At 40.4% G+C, this 24,153-nt stretch overlaps 2 protein-coding genes across 2 annotated transcripts; both read left to right on the forward strand.

The window, feature by feature from the left end:
• The first annotated feature begins 2,163 nt into the window (after positions 1–2,163).
• Positions 2,164–4,200, forward strand: Ubqln3 (ubiquilin 3). The gene has a single exon (XM_027942729.3). It carries the CDS (start codon positions 2,164–2,166, stop codon positions 4,198–4,200), a length of 2,037 nt encoding a protein of 678 aa, XP_027798530.2.
• A 13,302-nt stretch (positions 4,201–17,502) lies between these two features.
• Positions 17,503–19,065, forward strand: LOC114098559 (ubiquilin-1-like). Its single transcript, XM_027942802.2, has one exon. It carries the CDS (start codon positions 17,503–17,505, stop codon positions 19,063–19,065), a length of 1,563 nt encoding a protein of 520 aa, XP_027798603.2.
• Positions 19,066–24,153: the final 5,088 nt, after the last annotated feature.

Raw genomic sequence — 24,153 nt, forward strand, 5'->3', positions numbered from 1 at the left:
CAATTCTCAGTCCCCATCCTACTGAACTACCAGGATCATTTTGATATATTGAATTACTCTCTCCTCTTTGAAATTCTTCACTTGAAAATTCTTTATAATTTCTTAAATTTTCTTGGTTAGTTTTGGTTACACATGATAGTAGAATCCATTTTGATATAATTTTATGAACATGGAATATATCTTATTCTAGTTAAGAGTCCCATTCTTTTTTAAATTAATTTTTAAAATTTATATATGACAGAAGAATGCATTACAATTCTTATTACACATATAGAGCACATTTTTCATCTCTCTATAGAGATGAAACAGAATTCCCCCAACTTCATCTCTATAGAGAGATGAAAAATTGTATATACAAAGTATATTCACACCAATTTGTGTCTTCATACATGTACTTAGGGTAATGATGTCCATCACATTCCACCATCATTTCTAATCTCATGAACACTCACTTTCCCTCCCACCCCTCTGCCCTATCTAGAGTTTGTCTATTCCTCCCATGCTCTCTCTCCCTACCCCAGTATGAATCAGCCTCCTTATATCAGAGAAAATATTTGTCATTTGGCTTTTTGGGATTGGCTACCTTCACTTAGCAATTTCTTCTTTAACTCCATCCATTTACCTGCAAATGCCATGATTTTATTTTCTTTTATTGCTGAGTAATATTTCATTGTGTATATATATGCCACTTTTTTTTTATCCATTCATCTATTGAAGGGCATCTAGGTTGGTTCCACAGTTTAGCTATTGAAGAGCCCATTCTTATGGATGTACATGATGGTGGGATTCACTTTGTTGTTTTCATATATATATATACATGGGAAAATTATATCAGATTATCAGATTCATTCTTTCCTTTGCCTATTTTTCCTCCCTTCCCTCCCACATTACTGTTGTATTCTTTCTTTCTTTCTTTTTCTTTTCTCTTCTCTTCTCTCCTCCTCCTCCTCCTCCTCCTCCTCCTCCTCCTCCTCCTCCTCCTCCTCCTCCTCCTCCTCCTCCTCTTCTTCTTCTTCTTCTTCTTCTTCTTCTTCTTCTTCTTCTTCTTCTTCTTCTTCTTCTTCTTCAGAATTCTGAATTGGTGTGGAGCCACAGGAATGCATTTTAAAAAATCTCTATAGTTTTTATTCTATAATCATTAACTAATTGGCTCTCTAAATGCTTATGAACTCTAGACTTAAAATATTTAGCTATCTTCCTACATCTCAATTTAGCTATAATAGAGACATAATATATATACATACACACATGCACATGTATGTTTTACAGCATGTTGCTTTTCTGCTTAACAGCATGCTTATTTTTATTTTATCTTAATAAATATCATTTGTTCTTGAGTTTCCCTGGGAGATATTAAAAAACAAAACAAAACAATGAAAACCTCAAGTCATCCTTGACACCTCTCTCATAATTCCAATTTTACCCATCAGCAAATCAATACTTTGAAAATATAGAAAGAATTCATGGTTAATACTGAATTAAACAGAAAACAGGGATATAAGATGCCAGGAAGAAGGCCTTTATATAGAAAGAAGCTGAATTTGGTTGAACTAAAGAAATTTGTACAATTGCCCAATCCCAGTTTGAGTTTCCATACAACACATATGAGATTGTGTGGAAGCAGGGCTCTTGGCCTGGGAGGGATTGATCAGTACAGGGACCTCACTATGAAAAGCACAAATGGGGTAAAGAAAATAAAAGAGGTAAGGAGGGTGTTAGAAGTTCCCAGGGATCGAGAGCACCTTGGAGGAATCTCCAGAATCCATTGTGTGAGGTTATGATGCCAGTCCTGAGGTCACAGAGGTGACCTGATGGAGTAGGTTCCGGCCCAGAAGGCCTCAGGGGTGGCTGTGAAGCAAGATGAGGGCGGTTTGGAGCCCTGCATAAGAAGGAGGACGGGGCCACAGCTGATTGGTATGTGTTCCCCAGACTGGGCCCTTCTTCCTATCTTCGCCCCATCATTCATCAACTGATGGCCTTTTCCCCAGGGCCCCAGATTTACCTTCCCTGATCCCAACATCTCTTAATCTCATATTCCTCCAAAAATGTCCACTCCCAGAGACTTCATGGCCCCTTCTATGTACACCCTGCAGCTTCCCCTTCCCTGAGGCCCAAGACCCTCTTCATCCTCACCTTTCCTACTTAACATCACTGCCTGAAAGGATGATCTTGGTCTTCCATCTCCATTCCCTCAGCTGTGTCCCCACAGACCTGGGACTCCTGCTGCCAACCATGGCCAAAAGTGGAGAGGCTCTGCCACAGGGCAGCCCACCGCCAGTCCAGGACCCCCACCTCATCAAGGTGACAGTGAAGACGCCCAAGGACAAGGAGGATTTCTCAGTTACAGACACATGTACCATCCAGCAGTTGAAGGAAGAGATATCTCAGCGCTTTAAGGCCCACCCTGATCAGCTGGTCCTAATATTTGCTGGCAAAATCCTTAAGGACCCTGATTCATTGGCACAGTGTGGAGTACGAGATGGCCTCACCGTTCACCTGGTCATCAAGATGCAGCGCCGTGCCATGGGCCCTGAGTGCCCAGCTGCCTCAGTCCCTACTCCAGGCCCAAGTCCTGGATCACTCCCTCAGCCAAGCTCCATTTATCCCACAGATGGGCCACCCACCTTCAGTTTAGGTGTCCTCGTAGGCCTCAATGGGCTGGGTCTGACCTCTGGTAGCTTCCCTGACCAGCCAAACTCACTGATGTGGCAGCATGTATCAGTGCCTGAATTTGTGGCTCAGCTAATTGATGACCCCTTCATCCAGGGTCTGCTGTCCAATACGGGCCTGGTGCGCCAGCTGGTTCTTGACAATCCTCATATGCAGCAGCTAATCCAGCACAACCCTGAGATTGGGCATATTCTCAACAACCCTGAAATCATGCGGCAGACGCTGGAGTTTCTACGTAACCCTGCCATGATGCAAGAGATGATGCGTAGCCAGGATAGGGCTCTCAGTAACCTGGAGAGCATCCCTGGTGGCTACAATGTGCTTCGCACCATGTACACAGATATTATGGACCCAATGCTTAATGCGGTACAGGAGCAGTTTGGTGGAAACCCTTTTGCCACAACCACAACTACTAATTCCACCAGCAGCAGCAACCAACCTTCAAGGACAGAGAATTGTGACCCTCTCCCCAACCCCTGGACTTCCACATATGGAGGTTCAGGGGCCAGGCGAGGAAGGCAGTCTGGGGATCAGGATGCATCTGAAATTAGAAGTAGGGTCCCAAACTTTCTGGGTAACATAGGACTCTATGATTATCTCCAGCAATTTCATGAGACCCCCCAGTCCCTGGGAACGTATCTTCAGGGAACTGCATCCACTCTAAGCCCAAGGCAGGAACCTCCATCACCAGGAAACAGAATTCCCCCAACTTCATCCTCATCCCAGGAACCTGGATCAGGTCAGCCTCTCCCCAAGGAGTCAGTAACAATCAAGGGAAAGTCCTTCTGTCCAGCTTTCCTGAGATATCCCTCAGAGAGTAGTACTGGACAAGGTAGAGGCCAAGACGGTACAGGGAAGGATTCTACTAACCACAACACCAGCATGCCTGATCTTGTGTCTGGGCTTGGCGATTCTGCCAACAGGGCTCCATTTGGTCCTTCACCACCTTCCCCTATGACAACCACTGCTGGAGTCCCTGAGCCTCCCTGGATGCCACCACCAGGATATCCAAGATTTCTGAGGCCTGATGGCTTGAATCATGCCCCCCATTTGCAGGATGAAATACATCAGCAGCTACCTTTATTGCTGCATCTTCAGGCAGCCATGGCAAACCCTCGTGCCATGCAAGCCCTGCTGCAGATTGAGCAAGGTCTGCAGATCCTGGCAACTGAAGCACCTCGTCTCCTGCTCTGGTTCATGCCTTGCCTAGCGGGGCTGGGCGGTATGGCAGGAGGGACAGAGTCTAGAGAAGGTGGCTTTATGTCTGAGGATCCCCGCCCAGCTCCAGCCCCTCAGGTTTCCCCAGCACAGGGTTCTTCAGAATTAGGCTTCCATTCCACTCCCTTTCTCCAGATGTTGCAAGCCTTAGCTAATGCCAGTCCCCAACAGCTACAGCCTGAGGCTCACTTCCGGGCACAACTGGAGCAACTTCGGGCCATGGGCTTTCTGAACCCTGAAGCCAATCTTCAGGCCCTCATTGCCACAGGGGGTGATGTAGATGCTGCTGTGGAGAAGCTGAGGCAGTCGTAGCAGCTTTAGTTGTTCAGACCATATCTTTTCCTCTGTGCCTTTTCCCCATATCCTATTACCCTAGCTCTCCCATTCTTGAATACAACTGCAATATAAACCAAATTTACTATGATGCCCTTTACTGTGGAGACATTGTTGTTCCAGAGTTGATGAGGAAGAATAAGAGCCAGAAATAGGGTGGGGGAACTGTGTGTGATCCAGCTACCCCCAACACTGGACTACCATGGGGCCCCCATCTGAGCTTGGTGTATGCCTGTTTTGAGATGCAATTACATCCAATCTCCAGTGTTAGCCACCGTTTGAGTCTGATTCTTGTGGGAGATGAAAACAGGGGAGAATATGGGAGAAAAGCTAGCAATAAGTGCTATCTCTATGAATGGAAGGACTTAGAGAGGAAAGAAAGCACAATGTTTGGATTTAGAAGAGTCAGGCATGTCATGGAGTCAGAGGAGGGAATATTACTGCAGCCCTATGAAGACTGAGTCCTGAGACTTTCCTTGTGTCTTTCTAGAAGCCTTACAGATTATATGTCCTGTAGTAGCTGCCATCGAGTTACCTGCATTTTAGGGCTCCCTACCACCACCTGGCTGAAGAATCAACATGGTTTGTTCCCAGTCCCTGAAGACTATCCCCCAGATGGCTGGCTGTCATTTTCAGGAGTTAATTCTGATCCCTGAGTGCATAGATGTAGAGCATGAGGAATCAGGCTGAATTCTCTAGTGAATCTCAACTAGTTTATAATGTCCCTTGCAGTCAGATTCAGAGACTTGATTTCTTGCAAAAAAAAAAAAAAAAAATCTAATACATACCCTGTGCATAGTATCTGCTAGCTGTTAGGAATTCACTGTGCACAAAAGGGACACAATCCTGCCCTCATGAGTTTATGAGATTGTGGCAGGAGCTGTTCTAACTGAATATATGAATACTCATTATTCATCATTATGGATTTTGACAAGGAGCTGTGAAATAGCATTGATGGACTTGTTGTTAGTTTAGTCTGGGGGCTATACTGAGTGTATACTCAGGGCTAACCCTTGACAAGTGGTAAGGGGGAAGTAGGAAAACTTGGAAGGGGGACTGAAGAGAAGAACCATATGTATAAAGGCACTAAGTAGGAGGTACGTAACACAGGAGGTGCCTCTGGCACCTAAATTATTTTTCATATTCAGAAATATTTCCCATTGCCCATGTACTTCTATGTTAAAGTATTATAACTCCTAAAACAATCAAGGGAACAATGTTTTCCACATAATATGCCAGAGAACACAAATTACTAAGAAATGCACAAATGTGCTTTTTTAAAAAAGAGTATTATATCTCTTTAAATATGTTTTCATATGAGCATATTTTATACACACATTTACACACATGTATAAAAAAAAAAAACCCAGAGTCTGATAGATTTAAAACAGAGTGTAAGAATAAGAAGTATTCATGCTGTGTTATAGAAGAAAAAGGGTCCTTGATGGGAGGGTACCATTATAGTAAAAGTGTCTGGGGGTATGTTTAAGTATCAGAGTCCCATTGTGTCACCCTTCCATAAGCTGAAGAGAGCAATCTCCCCTTGGAGCCCAGGGTATTTAGACAAGCCTGTCTACCTTTGAGATTCTGGCATGTGGCTTAAAGGAAATGAGACAAACTTTTGGGACAAATTTATCCCAGTGACTTAGGTTTCAATCTCTTGGTGAGGCATGAATCTTTAAGGTCTCCATTTCTTACTCTGCTCCCCATCAAAGTGGAAATTCTTGTCCTAATCAAAAGCACTGATTCTTGGGGAAAAGAAGAGGAAAGCCTTCTTTTTCATCTGGGGCTGTGTCTAAATGGGGAAGATGTACAATGCCACCCATACTTTTCATCATTTGGAGAGGGCCAAGTAGATCTGAGAAACTTCATGGAAAGAAATTTTATTGTTCTTACCTGACTTCCATTTGGGCCAGCAACCTGAAGTCTCATACGACCTTAAACTCAGCTTTCCAGGATGGTCTGCAGGTAGGCTAGGTCTGAAAGACCTGGCAGGGAGGAGAGTGTTATTTTAGTAGATTTTTCTCTTGTTATATCCTCTTTAAAAATACTAACACATATTAAGTGTACATATTAATGGAGTTCAGTGAAATATTTCCATACCTGAAAACAGTGTGAGCTGATCAAATCCAACCATCCTTTTTTGCTCCCCTTGTCCCCACAGACATCCATGTGGTTGGGGAGATTGGGTAAATAGGACCAGAATTTGTGGCTGGAAGAATAAAGACTGTTGGAATTTTGAGGAGAAGGGATCCCTGCATGCTGATATCACTCAAAGTGCCGGTCACCTGGGACTTCTCATCTGTTGTTCCTGCTCTAACTCTAGCACTCTGTCGGCAGAAGTCTAAGACCAAGTATCTGTTCTTGACATGGGAGTTGTGTAGGTGGAGAAGACAGTCTCAGAGAGCTTTGGTCATACTGGGCATAGTGCCTGGCTCCTTCCAAAGAAATCTTACCCTTTTTCTGACCAAGAAATTTGCTAGAAAGCAAACACAAACGTGTGCACATGTGCATGCATACACACACACACAAACACACAAACACACACACACACCAAAGAGACTGATTCAATCTACATTGTTAATCTGCATCACAAGTAGCTAGAGAGGTGGACTGCAGTTTAAGAGGAAGGTATTATTCAGATAATGGGAAATGTGTGTATGCATTCATATTCTTTCCTTTTAAAATATGTTCTAATATTTCCATCATAAATATGTACACATATTTTCTAGATGTTTTAAGTTCTTACTACTTAAGTTGTATTTTAATAGCAGCTAGCAGATATTTAGAGTTTATTGTATGTCAGGCCCTATTAAACTCTCTAAGTCAGATTTCATATAACAGTCCTTTAGTGCAGTTAATATTATTATGCCCAATTTACAAAGAGGAAAGCTGAGGAATATGATGAAGGGAAATACTTTGCTTAAATTTATAAAAATTTTTCATATTAGAGCCAGGACTTAAAATTTCCAAAGCTTATGTTGTTTACAGTGGTACCAAAACAAATTAGTCTGTGCTTTAATCCATATTCCCCCAAAAGTGGATCAGGAGAGGATTTGTAGCATTTAATTGGAATTTTTGGACACTTGACTCCTGCAAATACCATATCCTACATATGTATGTATGTGTATTTCTGCTTCTTTGCTTCAATTATTTTAACATTATACTTCAATTATTTTAACATTAAAATATTTAATTTACAAAGGCCCAGTGCTTAAGTCATTATTCTTCTGTGAAATACCATTGATTAATTTTGTCTTTATTTTTCCAAATTTTCTTTATAGCAGATATCAGATTTCAGAAAAGCTCAAATGAGCTTTTGATTGGCTTTCCTACACATATAAATTAGAGAAAATTGAGAAATTTACAATAGACAGTCTTTCCTCTCAGAGTAGAGAATGTTTCCATCAATTCAGGTTTTATTTGTCCTCTATAAAGCATTGTAGCTTCTTCATTGAATTCTGACATATTTGGGTTTATTTAAGCACACATTATAATTCTTATTTTGAGTAGAGTTTTTTCCACTATGTATTCTGCATGGTATTACTGCTGTGGTGAAATTGTCCTGTCTCCAGTTACAGTATGAATTCTTTGTGTAGACAGACATTGTGCTGATTTTTATGCAAGTAATGAATGCATCTTTGATAAAGGTTTAGTCTCTACTCTTCTAATAATTTATTTATGTAAATGTCAATTGTAGATAAAATACATAAGTAAAATAAGATATTATAAAAAATAATTTCACTACCAGACAGCACTATTAAAACAATGATGTTTGGCCTTCCACATAGTTTAATAAATCTGCCCTTTTAACTTGATAATGCATCATGAAACTTTCTAAGTTATTAAGCAGCCTTTTTCAATTCATTAATTATTTTCTGAATACTTTTTATATGCCATAAACTGTGCTTGGTGTTAGGAATACAATGGTAAGCAGAGAGATATTCTCTAAGAAATTTACAATTTAAGGGAATTGATAGACCTCAGAAGTAACAGTTAACTCTTATAGAGTGCTCACTTAAGAACTAGGCACTATTGTACCACCTTTACAATATTAACTCATTTAATTCTTATTGTAACTCTATAAAGCAGGCACTATTATTATATGTATTTTACAGATGAGTAGCTAATGCAAGGCAATGGTAAGGGTCTAGACCACGATTACACAGCTAGTAACTGATGGAGCTGGAGTCAGGATTTGAACCAATCTTTCTAGAGATTACTTTTTTTTGAGACAGGGTCTTACTATGTTGCCCAGACTGGTCTCAAATTCCTTGGCTCAAGTGATCTTTTTGCTTCTGTCTCCCAAGTAGCTGGGGTTACAGGTGTGCACCACCATGCCTGGCTGAGATCGTACTCTTTTCTTTTGGGTACTGGGGACTGAGCTCAGAGTCACTCGACCACTAAGCCACATCCCCAGCCCTATTTTGTACTTTCTTCAGAGACAGGGTCTCACTGAGTTGTTTAGCACCTCACTTTTACTGAGGCTGGCTTTAAACTGGGGATCACCCTGCCTTAGCCTCCCAAGCACCCCCAGATTACAGGCATGCTTCATCGCACTTGGTTAGATCATACTCTTTCTTATTCCTTATTCTTTTTGATTTTCTATTACATAAAGAATTATTGAATTGCAATTAGGATAAATTTTGTGCAGAGAATAAAGCATTTTGCTACTGCATATAGTAAAAGGAGAGAGCTACACTTTTTAGAAGGGTGTTCAGAATGTCTTTCTGGAGGTATTTATGCCTAGACTTGAAGGGTCTGGGAAGGCAAGGCACTCGAAGAGCCAGGGGAAGCATGTTTCATACAAAAGAAAAGTATAAAAGGAATTGACTTCCTTAATAAGACTTCTATAGTGCAAGAATTAAAATTAAAATAAATGGGATGGATTCAAACTAAAAAGCTTCTTTTCAGCAAAAGAAACAATCAGTGAGGTGAATAGAGAGCCTACAACTTGGGACAAATTTTTACCACACGCACATCAGATAGAGCACTAATCTCTAGGGTATATAAAGAACTCAAAAACCTTAACACCAAAAAAACCAAGTTACCCAATCAATAAATGGGCCAAGGACCTGAATAGAAACTTCTCAAAAGATGATATACAATCAATCAACAAATATATGAAAAAATATTCGACATCTCTAGCAATTAGAAAAATGCAAATCAAAACTACTCTAAGATTTCATCTCACTCTAGTCAGAATGGCAGCTATTAAAAATACAACAATAAGTATTGGCAAGGATGTGGGGGGAAAGGCACATTCATACATTGCTGGTAACTGCAAATTGGTGCAGCCAATATGGAAAGCAATATGGAGACTCCTTGGAAAACTTGGAATGGAACCACCATTTGACCCAGCTATCCCACTCCTTAGTCTATACCCAAAGGACTTAAAAACAGCATATAATCAATGTTTATAGCAGCACAATTCACAATAGCTAAACTGTGGAATCAACTTAGATGCCCTTTAATAGATGAATAGATTTAAAAAATGTGGTATATATACACAATGGAATACTATTCAGCATTAAAAGAGAATAAAATTTATGGCATTTGCAGGTAAATGGATAGAGTTGGAGAATATAATGCTAAGTGAAGTTAGCCAATCCCAAAAAACCAAATGCCTAAAGTTTTCTCTGATATAAGGAGGCTGATTCATAATGGGACTAGTGGGGGAGCATGGGAGGATTAGATGAACTCTAGATAGAGCAAAGGGGAGGGAGGGGAAGGGAAGGAAAGGATAGAATATGGGGGTAGGAAAGGTGGTGGAATGAGATGGACATCATTATCCCAAGTATATGTATAAAGACACGAATGGTGACTCTACTGTGAATACAACCAGATATATGAAAAATTGTGCTCTATATGTATAATATGAAACATAATGCATTCTGCTGTCATATATAACAAATTAGAATTTAAAAAAAATTTAAAAAGGAACCCTGAATTTAGCTAGAGGTGGATATGTTTGAAAAATTATTAAAAAAATACCAGTGTATCTACCATGCAGAGGGTTTGGAAGAGTGCTTCAAGGTGAAATGTGAATGCAAAACCAGGAAGTCTGTGTTACTGATGGATGTGGCATTCATTCTGATCTCAGGTGGAGAATGCAGAGCAGGTGTCAAGTCAGAAGATCCCAGCAGACTTTCAGGAGAAATGTAGACTTAGGTTGGCTTAGTCTAAGGTTCTCAACAAGAGAAGTAGACTAGAAGTGGGCAATTAAGAGTATATTATGAAAATAGGATTTCTGAAATTTTTGATAAAATTGGATGTGTAAGGTTAAGGAAAGGGAGAAACTAATTATGCATTTATACATCCAGCTAATATGAATTGAACATCCTTGCTATAGCAAGGCCTTTCCTTGATGCTGGGAGATAGAAATGTTCTAGACCACTTTCATCAAACCCAGAAATATGGGACAGGCAACCCATTAATTAAATAATATACCTTCAAGCAAAGAAGGGGCTATGAAGACACACAAGGTAAGGAAGCAGAAATTGACAGGTGGACTCTTCATGGTGGTAATTAGGAAGAACTAAAAGGAAGAGTATTTAAACTGAAATGTGATGAATAAAGGGAGTTAGTTAGCTGAGTGAAGTTCAGGAACAAAAGTTCTCAGACATTGATTAACAAGTGGGAATGAACTCACTCAGAAACTTGAGAATCCTGTTGTGACTGGAACAGGGAGCTTGGGAGATGGGGTCATGGAGAGGCAAGGCCAAATCATGAGGACACTTAAACTTGGTAAGAAATTTAGATTTAATTTAAGTAAAATCAGAAAACCTTTATGGTTTAGGGTAAAGAGGTGAGGTGAATTGATTTATATTTTTAAAAGATTACATTGGCTTTTGTAGGAAGTAATGACTAATGGAACAAGAGAAGAAGTAGGGGAAAAAGCCTTGCAGGCTATTGCTGTATTGACAGCACCCACCATATTGAAATGGTTAGATTCGGGGCATTTTAGACTTGCTGATAAATTAGATGTAAGAAGCACAGTTTCATAATTTGATGCAATTGGAAATCCAATATTTTCATATATTAAAGAATTTATATAATGAAAAACAGAAAAAGGCACTTTTTGTGCCTCTACAACATAGGTTCCAAGTTAACTTTGGCAAGTGATAAAATCCAGAAGCTGAGAAACATCAAACTGGATTTGAATTAGAGCTATATCTGGGATTCTATCAAACTTAAACCTTGTAAGTGGGTAACTAAATATAAAATAGAGGAAAAAAAAAAAAGAATGCCTCTGTTTTAGTCACCTTTTTCATTGTTGACAAGAGACCTGACAAGAACAATTTCAGAGAAGGGAGAACAGTCAGAGGAAGATGGCAGGAAGATAAGGTTGTTTTCCAAGTGCTTCATGGTGTGAGACCAGGAAAGTAGATAAATACCTTCTCAGTGGTGGATGAAAAGAGGGATTTTACTGGGATTTATTTTATTTTTTGTGCTTCTGGGGATTGAGCTCAGCACTTAGCCACTGAGCCACATCCCCAGCCCTATTTTGTATTTTACTTAGAGACAGGGTCTCACCGAGTTGCTTAGCACCTTGCCATTGCTGAGGCTGGCTTTGAACTCATGGTCCTCCTGTCTGAGCCTCCCAAGCCGATGAGATTATAATCATGTGCCATCATGCTTGGATTTACTGAGATTTACTGCTCGATTCTCAGGAGAGCTAGAGGATTCAGGAGTTTGGATGTAATAAGAGAAGAAAACATTTTTCCTCTGCCAGTGCCAGAGGTCTCCAGAGCTGATCCACTATCGGGAAATCAAGGAGTGGGACTAAGAGAACCCACATTTCAGTTGGCACCATGGTATGTCAGGGACACTGTAGGACTAGTTCAGAAGGTGAGCTACACTATATTCTCAAGGATGTAAAGACAGAGTCTACAGAATGGGAGAAAAATCTTTGCCACCTGCACCTCAGATAGAGCATTCATCTCCAGAATATACAAAGAACTCAAAAACCTTAACACCACAAAAACAAATAACACAATCAAGAAATGGGCAAAGGAACTAAACAGACACTTCTTGAAAGAAGAAATATGAGCAATCAACAACTATATAAAAATATGTTCAACATCTCTATCAATTAGAGGAATGCAAATTAAAACTACACTGAGATTTTACCTCACTCCAGTCAGAATGGTAATTATTGAGAATACAAGTAACAATAAAAGTTGGTGAGGATATGGAGAAAAGGGTACACTCATACATTGCTGGTGAGACTGCAAATTGGTACAACAACTCTGGAAAGCAGTATGGAGATAACTCAAAGACCTAGAAATGGAACCATCATTTGACCCAGTTATCCCACTCCTCAGTATATTTCCAAAGGAGTTAAAATCAGCATACTATAGTGATGTAGCCACATCAATATTTATAGCAGCACAATTCACAATAGCTAAGCTATGGAACCAATCTAGGTGTGCACCAACAAGTGAATAGACAGAGAAAATGTTGTTTATATACATAATGGAATATTAATCGGCCATAAAGAAGAATGACTTTATGACAATTGCTGGTAAATGGATGGATCTGGAGACTATCTCGCTAAGTGAAATAAGCCAATCTCCCCAAAACAACGGTTAAGTGTTCTTTCTGATACACGGATGCTAATATACGATAAGGGAAGGGGATTGAAGAAGAATAGAAATTCAGTAGATAAGACAAAGGGAAATGAAGGAAAGGGAGAGGAAATAGAAATAGGAAAGACACTAGAATGATTCTGACATAACTTTCCTATGTACATATATGAATACACCACAATGAATCTCAACATCGTGTTTATCCACAAGACTGTGGTCCTAATCAGAATAAGATATACACCATGTTTGTATAAATATGTCAAAACAGATTATACTGCCATGTATAACTAAAAAGAATGAATAATTTTTTTAAAAAAATCAGAGGGCAATTATTGTTTGAATAGTCCTGAAAGATTAGAGGCTCCGATGAGGGAGAAATTTGAAATGGCCACATTTGGTACCAGGTGTTTGAGTAAAGGATATTATTTGTCTTGAGATGTAATTGGTGTTAGCTACACAATAAAGAGGTTTAAACTTAAAAAAAAATAGAGGACAAAGTTTATGTGGAGCTCACATTTCAGAAGTCTCAGTCCATAGATAGTCACCTTCTTAGCTTTGGCTTGGAAGTGAGGCAGAACATCAAAGTGAAAGGGTGTGGCAGAGGGAAGCAGCTCAAGATAAGACAACTAGGAAGCAGAGAGAGCTCTGCTCACCATGAATAAAATCTAATCCAAAGACATTCTCCCACTGACCCACCTCCTTCAATTACAATGTACCTGTTTATAATTACCACTCAGTTAAACCATTTAAATGGATTAATTCACTGATTAAGTTAAGGCTTTCATAACCCAATCATTTCATTTCTAAACTTCCTTGTGTTGTCTTACACATGAGTTTTAGGAGACACTTCATCCAAACCATAACAACCTCACTTTAACTCTTGTCTTAATTTTCCATTCTTATAATACCCATTGTCCCCATATATTATATATTGTGCATTGACAATCTAAAATAATAAACAATAAAAATAAAATAAGCCTCGATACTTACAAATTGGGCTTGATAAGATGAAACCCCATGAATCCTCAGTTAGAATAATTAATTTGACTCAATGTAAACTAAAAAAGGGACTTCAAGGAATAAAACGTAAAAAAGCCTAACTAATGAAGGGGTGATCATGTGCATTGCTTCTCCATTGCACAGACAAATTTTACCTGTTCCTTTTAATGTTTTTATTGGTGCATTATAACTATACATTATAGCAGGGTTCATTTTGACATAATCATACATGCATGGAGCATAATTTGCTTAATTTCCATCTCCATCACTTCCTCCCCTTTGTCCCACATTATCCTTCCTATATTCTATTGCCTGTTCTTAATTCTGGAAAATATTAATGAGTGCCTTATGATTGATTACTATAACCATAATTTTGGTCCTTGTATCTATACATGAAGGCTCCCTTACCCCAAAACCTAATGTTATTAACACTATAAATTTTATTCAGTCACTAATCAGCAAACATTTTACTTTTAGATATGACTAACATGTTCTTTTCAGTTCTTTTTTTGAAAAAATATTTTTTAGTTGTAAATGGATTTTTAAATTTTATTTATTTTATATGCGGTGTTGAGGGTTGAACCCAGGGCCTCACACATGCCAGGCAGGTGCTGTACCACTGAGCCACAACTTCAGCCCCCTCTTTTCAGTTCTTAATACTTTGTTTTATTAGTTATTGATTATTATACCTATGTAAATAATTTGTAAATTTATTATGCATGTATATTAAAATATATATGTATGCATTGTTTATTTAACTTTAATTTTCTCTCCCTGCTTAGAAGTTAGAATCAATAATAATATATCATGCTTGTTACACCTCAAGTACCTGCTAGGGATATATTAGGCAGTTGCCTCAACCACAAGGTAATCTTTCTCCTTCTTCAATTTTAAAGAATCCCTTAAGGCTGCTCATCTGACACGGGACACACTTGAGCCTAAACTTACAAAGAAAGTTGTTATGGTCTGCATCTTAAGTGTCCCCCATGGCTCGGTATTGAAGGATTGGTCCTGAGCCAATGGTACTCTTGAGAGCTGGTGGAACATTTAAGAGGTGGGACCTGATAGAAGGAAGTGGGGATGTGCCCTTGCAGGGGATATTGGGACTCTGAACCTGTTTTCCTTTTCTCTCTTTACTTCCCGGTCACCATGAGGTGAGCAAATTGGCTTCACCTTGTGCTCCCTACTATGATGTTCTTCTTTGTCACAGGCTTAAAAGTGATGGAATCGGCTGACTGTGGACTAAAACTTCTGAAACCATGAGACAAAATAAAGTTTTTCTTTCTTATAAGTCATCTCGGGTATTTGTCTCAGTGACAGAAAGCTGACTTAACACAAAACTGCTAGTTGCAAGGCTCCTAGAGACTAAATTTCTAGCGTGGAGTTCAACGATTGCATACAGTTATGCATTAATAAGAAAAGGTTGTTAAATCATCTTGATCTAAATCTTAAAATTTTCCTATAAAATATTGGCCTTGATGCCTCTCTAGCACTTTAAATTGTTGCATAAACTTAAAACTTTGATATTCTTTGACCCAAGAGTAATTCCATTTCTGTAAATTTACCCAGTGAAACCAAGTAGTCATGCATGTGGATCAGTTCTGGGCTCCACATGGTTTTTTCTGTCTGCACAGTCAGTGTAGATGGGCTGGTCCCATGTTTTCCAATAACACCCATATATGCTGAGGAACAGCAGGTCTGCATCTCCAGCTTTGATATATGGCAACTCTAGATCTCTAACAGGGACCTCAAACTAAATTTGGGTCCTGTAGATATCTAATAGGGACCTGAAACTAAATTTGGGTCAAAAAGAGTATTCTTGATTTCCCTCTGAAAACTTGCTCCTGGCTATTCTTCAATCCCTGATAATAGAGCCCGTAGAAGAGGAGAGCAAGGGTTGGTTAACCTCAGGTCTATGAGGGGAAAATCCTCTAGAAACACCAGATATGAAAAGGTGATTCTTGATATTTTAACCCCAGCTGCACATTAATGTATTTCCTAAGAGAGAGTCAGAACCATTAATTAAAATACCTGCTTCTGCTGGGGGCAACCAAAACAGAATCTGCAGAGGAACTGGGTGTGCTTCTAATACTTGGCATGTTAGAAGCTGTTTGGAGGTCTGGGCATTATCAGGAGAGGCCCAGTAGTCTGGCTGGGCATCAGTGAGTCATGAGGCACTATGAAAGTTCCTGAGTGGGTGGTTGTTTGAAACTCAGAACTTACAACTTAACTCATCTTGATATTGATTGGACAATGGAGATGCTGATTCCAACAAATCAGTGTTTGCCTGCAGCACGTACCTGTCATCCTAGTGACTCTGGAGACTAAGGCAGGAGGATCACAAGTTTGATACCAGCCTCAGCAACTTAGCGAGACTGTCCCAAAATTAAAAACAAAACAAAACAAAACAAAAAAGTGTGTATGGGGGGTGCTGAGGATTTAGCTCAGTGGTAAAGTGCCCTGAGTTCAATTCCCAGTATCAAAACAAACAAACAAACAAACAAAAACAAATCATTGTTTAAGAATATATATATCAATATATGATAAATGATGAGATTGTAGAAGGATCTAAATGCTCATGTTCCCCACACCCAGCAAGATATTTTGCAGGTAGTATTCTAGGCAGCCAAAATTTGATTTTATCGTCCCTGAAAATTTCAGATTCAGGAAAAGGGTTAAGTGTATAATAGTGAGAGCTAATGCTACGAACCTAAGATAACGTGATGCATTCATCTTCACTGTCATCAATAGTCGCTGCAGGAATTAGACTTGACTTTACCTGGAGTGATCCAAACAGCACCTCAGAGACTCACTGTTTTCTGCTTTTACAGTTGAAATGTCTTCTCCCAATTGATAAGTATCCTTTGTAGTAAATATGTTACCTTAAATCTAATAATTGTTAAGTCATATGACCCAGATACGGTTATTTTCCCATTATTTATCTTGTCTCAGTCTTGATCCTCTGAGTTGGGATCACAATTTGTTTCTCTGAAAGCAATTTTGCTTACAAGTTTTTGGGGAACATGGAGGTGTCGTTAGAAACATGTGGATGGATTCCTTCATCCCTGAAAGGCCTTGGGGTGCAAGCTAGCTACTGATCTCTGTGAGGCTCTGTGGGATAATGATACATATTGCCATTCCATTCATACAGAAACAAAGACTTGAGACCTTGGCTGGGCCATGGTCAGTTGATAGTAACTTAGTGACTAGAATTAGTACCTCCTAAGCTAATGCTTAGATCAGTGACTTTCCTATTCAGCCATATTTGCCAAGTGCCACTGGTAGAATATTCAATAGTGAAACAGGATGGTGTGAAACATACTTCTAGAAAGGACACTTAATTATTTTTTCTATTGCTGTTAAAAATCAAATCATAAAGAGAGCCTAACCTCAAGCAGGTTGTAGAGACCTCTGCCCTTCCCCCATTCATGCCTGCCTTTCAACTGTGACCTCATCACTGACACCATATCCCCAAAGGCTGGTCCAGGAGTGGAGTAACCGCCCCCTCTAAGGGAGCCAGGTGGCTGCAGGGCTACACTGAGGAGGTGGCCTCTGCAGGACGTGGGTGAAAGGACATCACTGGACATCTACTGATCCCAGCACCCACGTGTACTCAGTGCCACATCTAGGCTTCTACAGGTCTGTGCCCCACAGTATCCTTAGGTGGCCTAGCATTCTGTCTCAAGGAAATATGGCACGGGCTAGGAAAGAAGCAGGGGACAGCCAGCTGGTGTCTGGTAGGGAGCCGTCATCACGTATCATCCGAGTGTCTGTCAAGACCCCACGGGACTGCCAGGAATTTTTGCTGGCAGAAGATAGTAGTGTTCGTCACTTTAAAAAGCAGATCGCTGAATGCCGTCACTGTGACATTGATCGATTGGTACTCATCTTCACTGGAAAAATCCTTAGGGATCAAGATTTACTGAGCCAGCGGGGCATCCTGGATGGCACTACAGTCCACTTGGTGGTGAGGACTCGTTTGAAAGGGTTAGCCATCCCTGGAGCTATGCCAGGCACCACAGGCCACAGCACCCATCGTTCTGAAGCACTAGCCTCTGAGGGGGCTTCGATGCTCATTAGGCTTGGTCGGCTGGCCTGGAGCTCACCTGATCTGGCTGACTTCTTTAGCCAGCTGACTCAACTCCTGATGACTGCACCAGAGTCTGTGGTGCAGTTCTTGGAAAACCCTTTAATTCAAGGTCTGGGCAATGAGAAACAAGCAAACCACGTTCCTGGCAACCACGTTCCTGGCAACCACGTTCCTGAATCCTCAAGGCCAGTACAGAAACATGACCCAGCTCTCAAGACTCTGGAAACCTTGCAGAAGCGAGCCCAGCAGCAGGAGCTCCTGGAGGCAGGGAAACAGAGGCTGGAGACCTTGAAGGCCGTGCCAGGTGGTGACAATGCCATGCATCCAATCTGCTCTGATCTCCAGCAGCTCATGCTCTCCACTCTGGCCCTGTTAGTTGTCTCTAAAGGCCACATTTCAGGTTCAGAGTCCTGCAAAGGAGAAACCAATGCTCATGGCAATTCTGATACTCCCACCACCATTCCTACTGCTTCTGTGCCTGCTAGGCCATTGGAACAAGAGGTCAGTACAGGAGTGGTTACCCAGGTCAGGGGCATGGCCTCAAATCAGGCCAGTTCAGGGCATAGGACTGGTATTCCAGACATACATTCAGGCCAGGAGCCTTCTTCTCAGGATAGCCAGCAGTCCATAGAGAAAAATTCTCTACCCAATCAGCTGAGACCTTCACCCTCTATTTTGCGTGGACTCTTGTATGCCCTACAGCAGAATCCAAGTCTGCTACACCAGATGACAACTGGCAGTCCCATGCATCATCAGATACCAATACTTTCCATTCTCACCAACCCGCGAGCACTTCAGGCACTGATACAGATAGAACAAGGCCTACAAATACTGTCCAGGGAGGTGCCTGCACTAGGTCCATTCTTACGGGACCCAGCTAGGCCACATGGGGCTAGAGGAGTCGCAGAAAATAGGGGTCATAGAGAAAACTCTGTGCAACCCACCTTGGCTGTTCTTCAGTTCCTTCATGAATTGGTCCATGCCTGTTCGCAGTCTACCCAGTCCTCATTATCCTCATACCTTGTCACCGAAGGTTGCTACCATCAAGAACTTGAGCAGCTGAAGGCCTTGGGTTTTGCTAATCATGATGCCAACCTGCAGGCCCTGATGGCCACAGATGGAGACATCTACGCTGCCATTGAGAGACTGCTGGGAATGCCATAGGCCCAGGACCTTCCAGCTGATGCCCACACTGCACCACCCTAGATAGAGGGAAGAAAAGGAGAGGGAAGGGGAGGGGGAGGGAAGTCACTTATTTTGGGAATTCCTCCTGCTTGTGTTGTGAGCATATTTGGACAGCTCTTGTCTCACTGCCCAAGCCTGTTCTACATTAAAAAGATTGCTTGGATCTTGCGTGTGATGTAAATTGAGGGGTAGGTGGGCAAATGGAGCATTATCTGGAAAAGTATGGGTCATGTTTTAAGATTTTGGGAACTTCATCTATTCTCCAACCTCAGAGTCTTTTTAAATTTTGAACATGAGGTGGGGAAATTTTGAGTCATCTCTAATCCACTCCAGAATGACTTAGAATTCTAGCCTTTGCTATCCCAAGAAGCCATGAATTTCCTTACGGTCTCTTGAAACTGTTTATTCTTTTATCTTTGTTTTCCTTGTCTCAAGGTACAGTCTGTCAATATTTCAGAATAGGTGTAACTTACCTCTTTGCTAAAGTTCTTCCTTTGGCATCTGCCTGTGCCAGAAATCTACTCTACTTTTGAAGCACCATTCTATCTTTCTATGCAGGCTTCTTCTTTTTTAACCTGCAAAATGCTCAAATTTGCTATCTTATCAGTTATTGAAAATGATCTTTGAATTTTTTGCCCCTGAATTTCTTGTACAAAGAAGCATCCCTTCCAATGCTGATGTTTCACCATCCATTCCAGTAAGAGACTTAAAGTGCAGAAACGTTTCCATTTTTCCACATTACAAAAATGTTTTACAGAATTTGATCTATGGACTTGTTTCCTGAAGATGCTTCCTTTAATGTATTTTTAATCCATTCCCTTACAGAATGGTGTTTCCTGAGAGTATATTATTAACAATTCTTTCTTTATTCCTCTTTCAGAGAATTTGGCCACTTTCATAGTCAACTCTGAATCTTCTATAATAATGATTCCTAAATCTCTTAGTTTAATATTGGTACTTTTCCCAGTGTACCAACTTTCTTTCTGAGTATCTCAGGTGAATTTCTGGCTTAGTATTTCCAAATCTATTTCAGGATTTCTCAGTCCATCCTTATTCTAAATTCTTTGTTTCTTACACCTCAGTGAAAGTCATCAATTCCCCAATCCACCTATACTGAAAAATTTTGATCCATTAGTGATGTGACTCATCATTCTTCAGAGTACCAGTGACTAAAGGTAAACATGTAGAAGGATAAAAATTAATGGAAATATGGGAGAGAGGAAGCATATTTGGAAAGTTAAGAGGAAATGAAAGACTAAAAATTTAGGGTGAACTTCAGGAGACAGTCAAGTCTGGGTCGAACAACTGAGTCTCATGCCCTTAGGGCTGGGGAGGATGCACATCTTTGAGGTAGGTTCTGTGACTCAATTGTGTTGTGATGCCCCATGAGTCTAAAGGCCTGCAGGTTGTGGAGGTGAGGGACTATAACCCAAATATCTCTGGGGTCTCACTTCCTAGTACATGGGTTTTTCAAATTTGTTGGTCTAAATTTCTGAGATCAGTTACCTATGATTTTCCTTAGGGAAGAAAGAGTCCCTGGGACAGAGTGAGGATGATAGAAAGGAAGTATTTTGGGATCCTAGAAGTAGGCTTCTTCTTCCTCCATCATCATGTAGGTCCCAGTAGTTAGATCCCTGAGTAGGGTGGAAGACATTATTGGCATTATTCTTAGCAGAATTACTTGGTACTGTGCCCTGCTATATCTTAATGGAGAGCAGTTTACTGATGTCCATAAATCATTCTCTTCCCCATTAAGTTTATTGCATTATAGCTTCAGGATGATAAAGGAATCCAAACCAGAAGTTTAAGGAGTAGACTTTGATGACAAAGCTGCAAAATCCTCTCAGCTGTGGTGAATGAAAGCTTGGATTTTGGTCTCCAAGAAGAAACCATGGAGAAGATCTGTCCTGTGCCATATCCAAGGGTGCCAGTCCAAAGTAGAGGCTGCAGATCCCTCAAGGTATTAGCAACTGTGTAGGCCCTGCATACCTGATTAGCTCTCTAGCAGGACAAAATTAGGTGAGAAGCTGTGGGGAAAACGACATTTGAAGATAAGAGTCGGTGGTATCTACTAAAATAAATCCTTTCTGCAATACAAGTATTGGGGTAGGATTAAAATACTAGAAAAGGGGAAGGACACTGGGCAGAATATGTTAATTGAACCTACAATGCTCACATTAGTATTCATCAACCTGTATTATCAGGCACTGTGAAACAAAACACAGTCACTGAGACACATTGTGGCATCATAAACTACAGTAAAAGTAGATAACATGAGGATATGAAACAGGACTCCAGAGAGTTGTAATACTGTAGAAAATAAACTTTGATAGTCATTTGCATAAGTTTCCATAGTCATAAGTCATAAGTTTCCACAATTAGAGGCACAGAGAATTATCTCTACTCAACAGTAGAAGTGCCAGCTATAGCTTCATAACACAAAACTAAACACAATTTCAATCATGGGAAAAAGTCTGCACACAGACATTTAATCATAGAAATGTAAAAATAAAAGAAAACCACAAAATATCATGATAGAATGACTTCCCAGATTTTTTTAAAGGAAAAAAAATGACTTTTTTTCACAATATGACATCCTTAAAAACTTAAATGTTAGCTATTATGGGAATAGAAAAATGAGAAATTCAGAAAGTGGTTCTTAAAATATATTCCATTATGAGACATTTGAAGAAAAGCCCGGGAGCAGGGAAATAATAATCCTAGCAAACTTTTTTAAATAACCAGAACCTGTTCACTTTGGGGATATTATAGTTACCCTTGTAAAGTGCCTGTTAGATGTAGGGTGTTGTTTTCATTTTCCACCCGTGTGTGTGTGTGTATAATTCTTCCAGTCCCAGCATTATCCTTCTGTCCTTCTCTGTGTGCTCAGATCAACAGTGTGTGGGATGCAGAATAAGTGATCAGGATCCGATCATATCAGAATGGCCTGGATTTGAAAGAGTTGATGGAAAACCTTAAACTTCTGCCTTTTGGAGTGTGGAACTACTGCATCAGAGGTGGGGGGTCTATTGGAGTAATTGTTTCAAATAAGTCATAAGGTAGAGAGAGCAAGGGCCAAATAGAAAGCAAGTATGCCAAAAGGATATGCTGTAAAAGGTTGAGATTTCCTATGGTGAATGCCTGGTCCATTATGTCCATTCTATCCAAATCTGATAAGCTACTCAAAAGAACAAGAAACAGGTGTCTGCTAAATTCATTTAAAAGTTTGTAGATATAGAAGTGAAGGAGTATAGCCAAGAATCAAAGTATAGTCACTAAAACACTAAGACAAATCTAACATCCTGAGGTCTGCATCTGCCTGCCCTATGTAGAAAACAATGCATAATCATACCCCTTTCAACTGGGAACTTTATGTTTAAAAAGTATATTACAGTTATGGTAAAGGAGAGACAATGTAAGAAGAGCTGTTCTTTAATAGATAATTAAATCAAATGGAAGCAGCTGTGAAGCATTTTTAGCTATACATATAGAGAAAACATGCTTCAATAATGGAATTGGGTGCTGCTTAGTTTGTTCCTTGAAGTAGCAGTTACAGTGCTGGCTGACAGAAAGGCGGGGTTCCAGACAGTCTTTAATGTCACTAGTGATGGTCTCTCTGAAACTTTCGCTATCACAAAGGTCTCAGGGTAGGAGCCTTGCTGTGTCTGGACTGCCATTCTTTCTTGTGTCAAGTATCTTGTTGCACTGCTTGGAATACTGCCCTCATCCTTGTCATTGTGATGGACAGTGCCCTTCATGCACCGATGTACCTCTTTCTTTGCCTTCTCTTGTTGTAGGGACAGACAAAGCAAGGCACGGATGATAGCAGGAAACAGTTTTATTTGGCTGCAGCCAGGTTTAGAGGGCACAGCTTTTGTTGTAATCAATCCCCTGAACCCCTAGTTCAGGTAGTTTCAGAATTTTATTTTATTTTTTTAAATTTGTTTTAATTAGTTACACATGACAGTACAATGACCTTGACATATCATAAATTTGAATCATATGGGATATAATATCTAATTTTTCTGAGTATACAGGTTGCAGAATCACACATTGGTCATGCATTCACATATATACACACAGAATAATAATGTCTGCTTCATTATACACAAATAATAATTATACCCAGCATGTAAGGGGAGGGGCTCAGAAGTTCACAGTCTGCAAAAGTTCACATAAAAGCAGCTTTTTCTTTCACTGTTCTGGGGCAAGTTAAACCTTCAAGGACCTGAGAGGGGGGAAATTTCTTGTCTCCCTGTTGTAAGGAGCAGGCCTGAAGATATGTTATGATATATAGCGCAGTGCTTGTCATATATGCATTCATAAAAAGGCAGTTATTTACTCCTTTCTCTGCTCCAAAAGCTTTCCTATCCCCACCTCAGGTTTGATGGGCAGGTAACAATGACTGAGGTCTGTGATGCTCAGTGCATGCTTTAATTTCCCATAACATATCTTCAGGCCTGCTCCTTACAACAGGGAGATTAGATTTCACAAGGCCTGGCCAAAAACAAAACAAAACAAAACAAAACACAAACCCAATTTCATTTACAATATCTCCCAACATGCAAAGGGGAGAGGAAAGTGGGACCATTCTTGAAGAAAACTGAAGGGCCTTTGTTTGTTGTTGCTGCCACCCTCCTTAGTCCCTAGGTGTCTTCTTGCTGCTTATTCTGTCAGAATGGGCTCCTAGTCCTGGGAACCAAGGGCATTCCTTTCTTGAAAGTTTTAGGACCTAGAGTCTATTGGGGCAGTACTGGGCACCATGATGACAGGTGTGTAATGTACTCAGCCTACATGAAGCCCCAGCGATGCTGTACTAGCCTTGAGGTAGTCTGTGTAGCAAGCAGAGGTGCACAGTGGTCGTTGCCCCTTGCTATCATAAGTAAACAAAACCATCCTTGTCCTGGCTTCCTTCTCTACAGGACATTCCTTCTTCCTGGAACCAGTTTTAGTAATGTTTTTATACACACTCTATCTCTAATTCTTCTCAATTTTGGATTTGCCCTCCCATTCCAGGGAAACCACCTTAAGTTCAGCTATGGCTGAACTAATCGACAAACCCAGCAG

Source organism: Marmota flaviventris, chromosome 9 (assembly GCF_047511675.1).
Source record: "Marmota flaviventris isolate mMarFla1 chromosome 9, mMarFla1.hap1, whole genome shotgun sequence".
NCBI classification, from domain to species: Eukaryota; Metazoa; Chordata; class Mammalia; order Rodentia; family Sciuridae; genus Marmota; species Marmota flaviventris.

Excerpts from the sequence above, each read along its gene's own strand:
- Ubqln3 (XM_027942729.3), top strand. The coding sequence starts at position 2,164 with ATGATCTTGGTCTTCCATCTCCATTCCCTCAGCTGTGTCCCCACAGAC.
- LOC114098559 (XM_027942802.2), top strand. The coding sequence starts at position 17,503 with ATGGCACGGGCTAGGAAAGAAGCAGGGGACAGCCAGCTGGTGTCTGGT.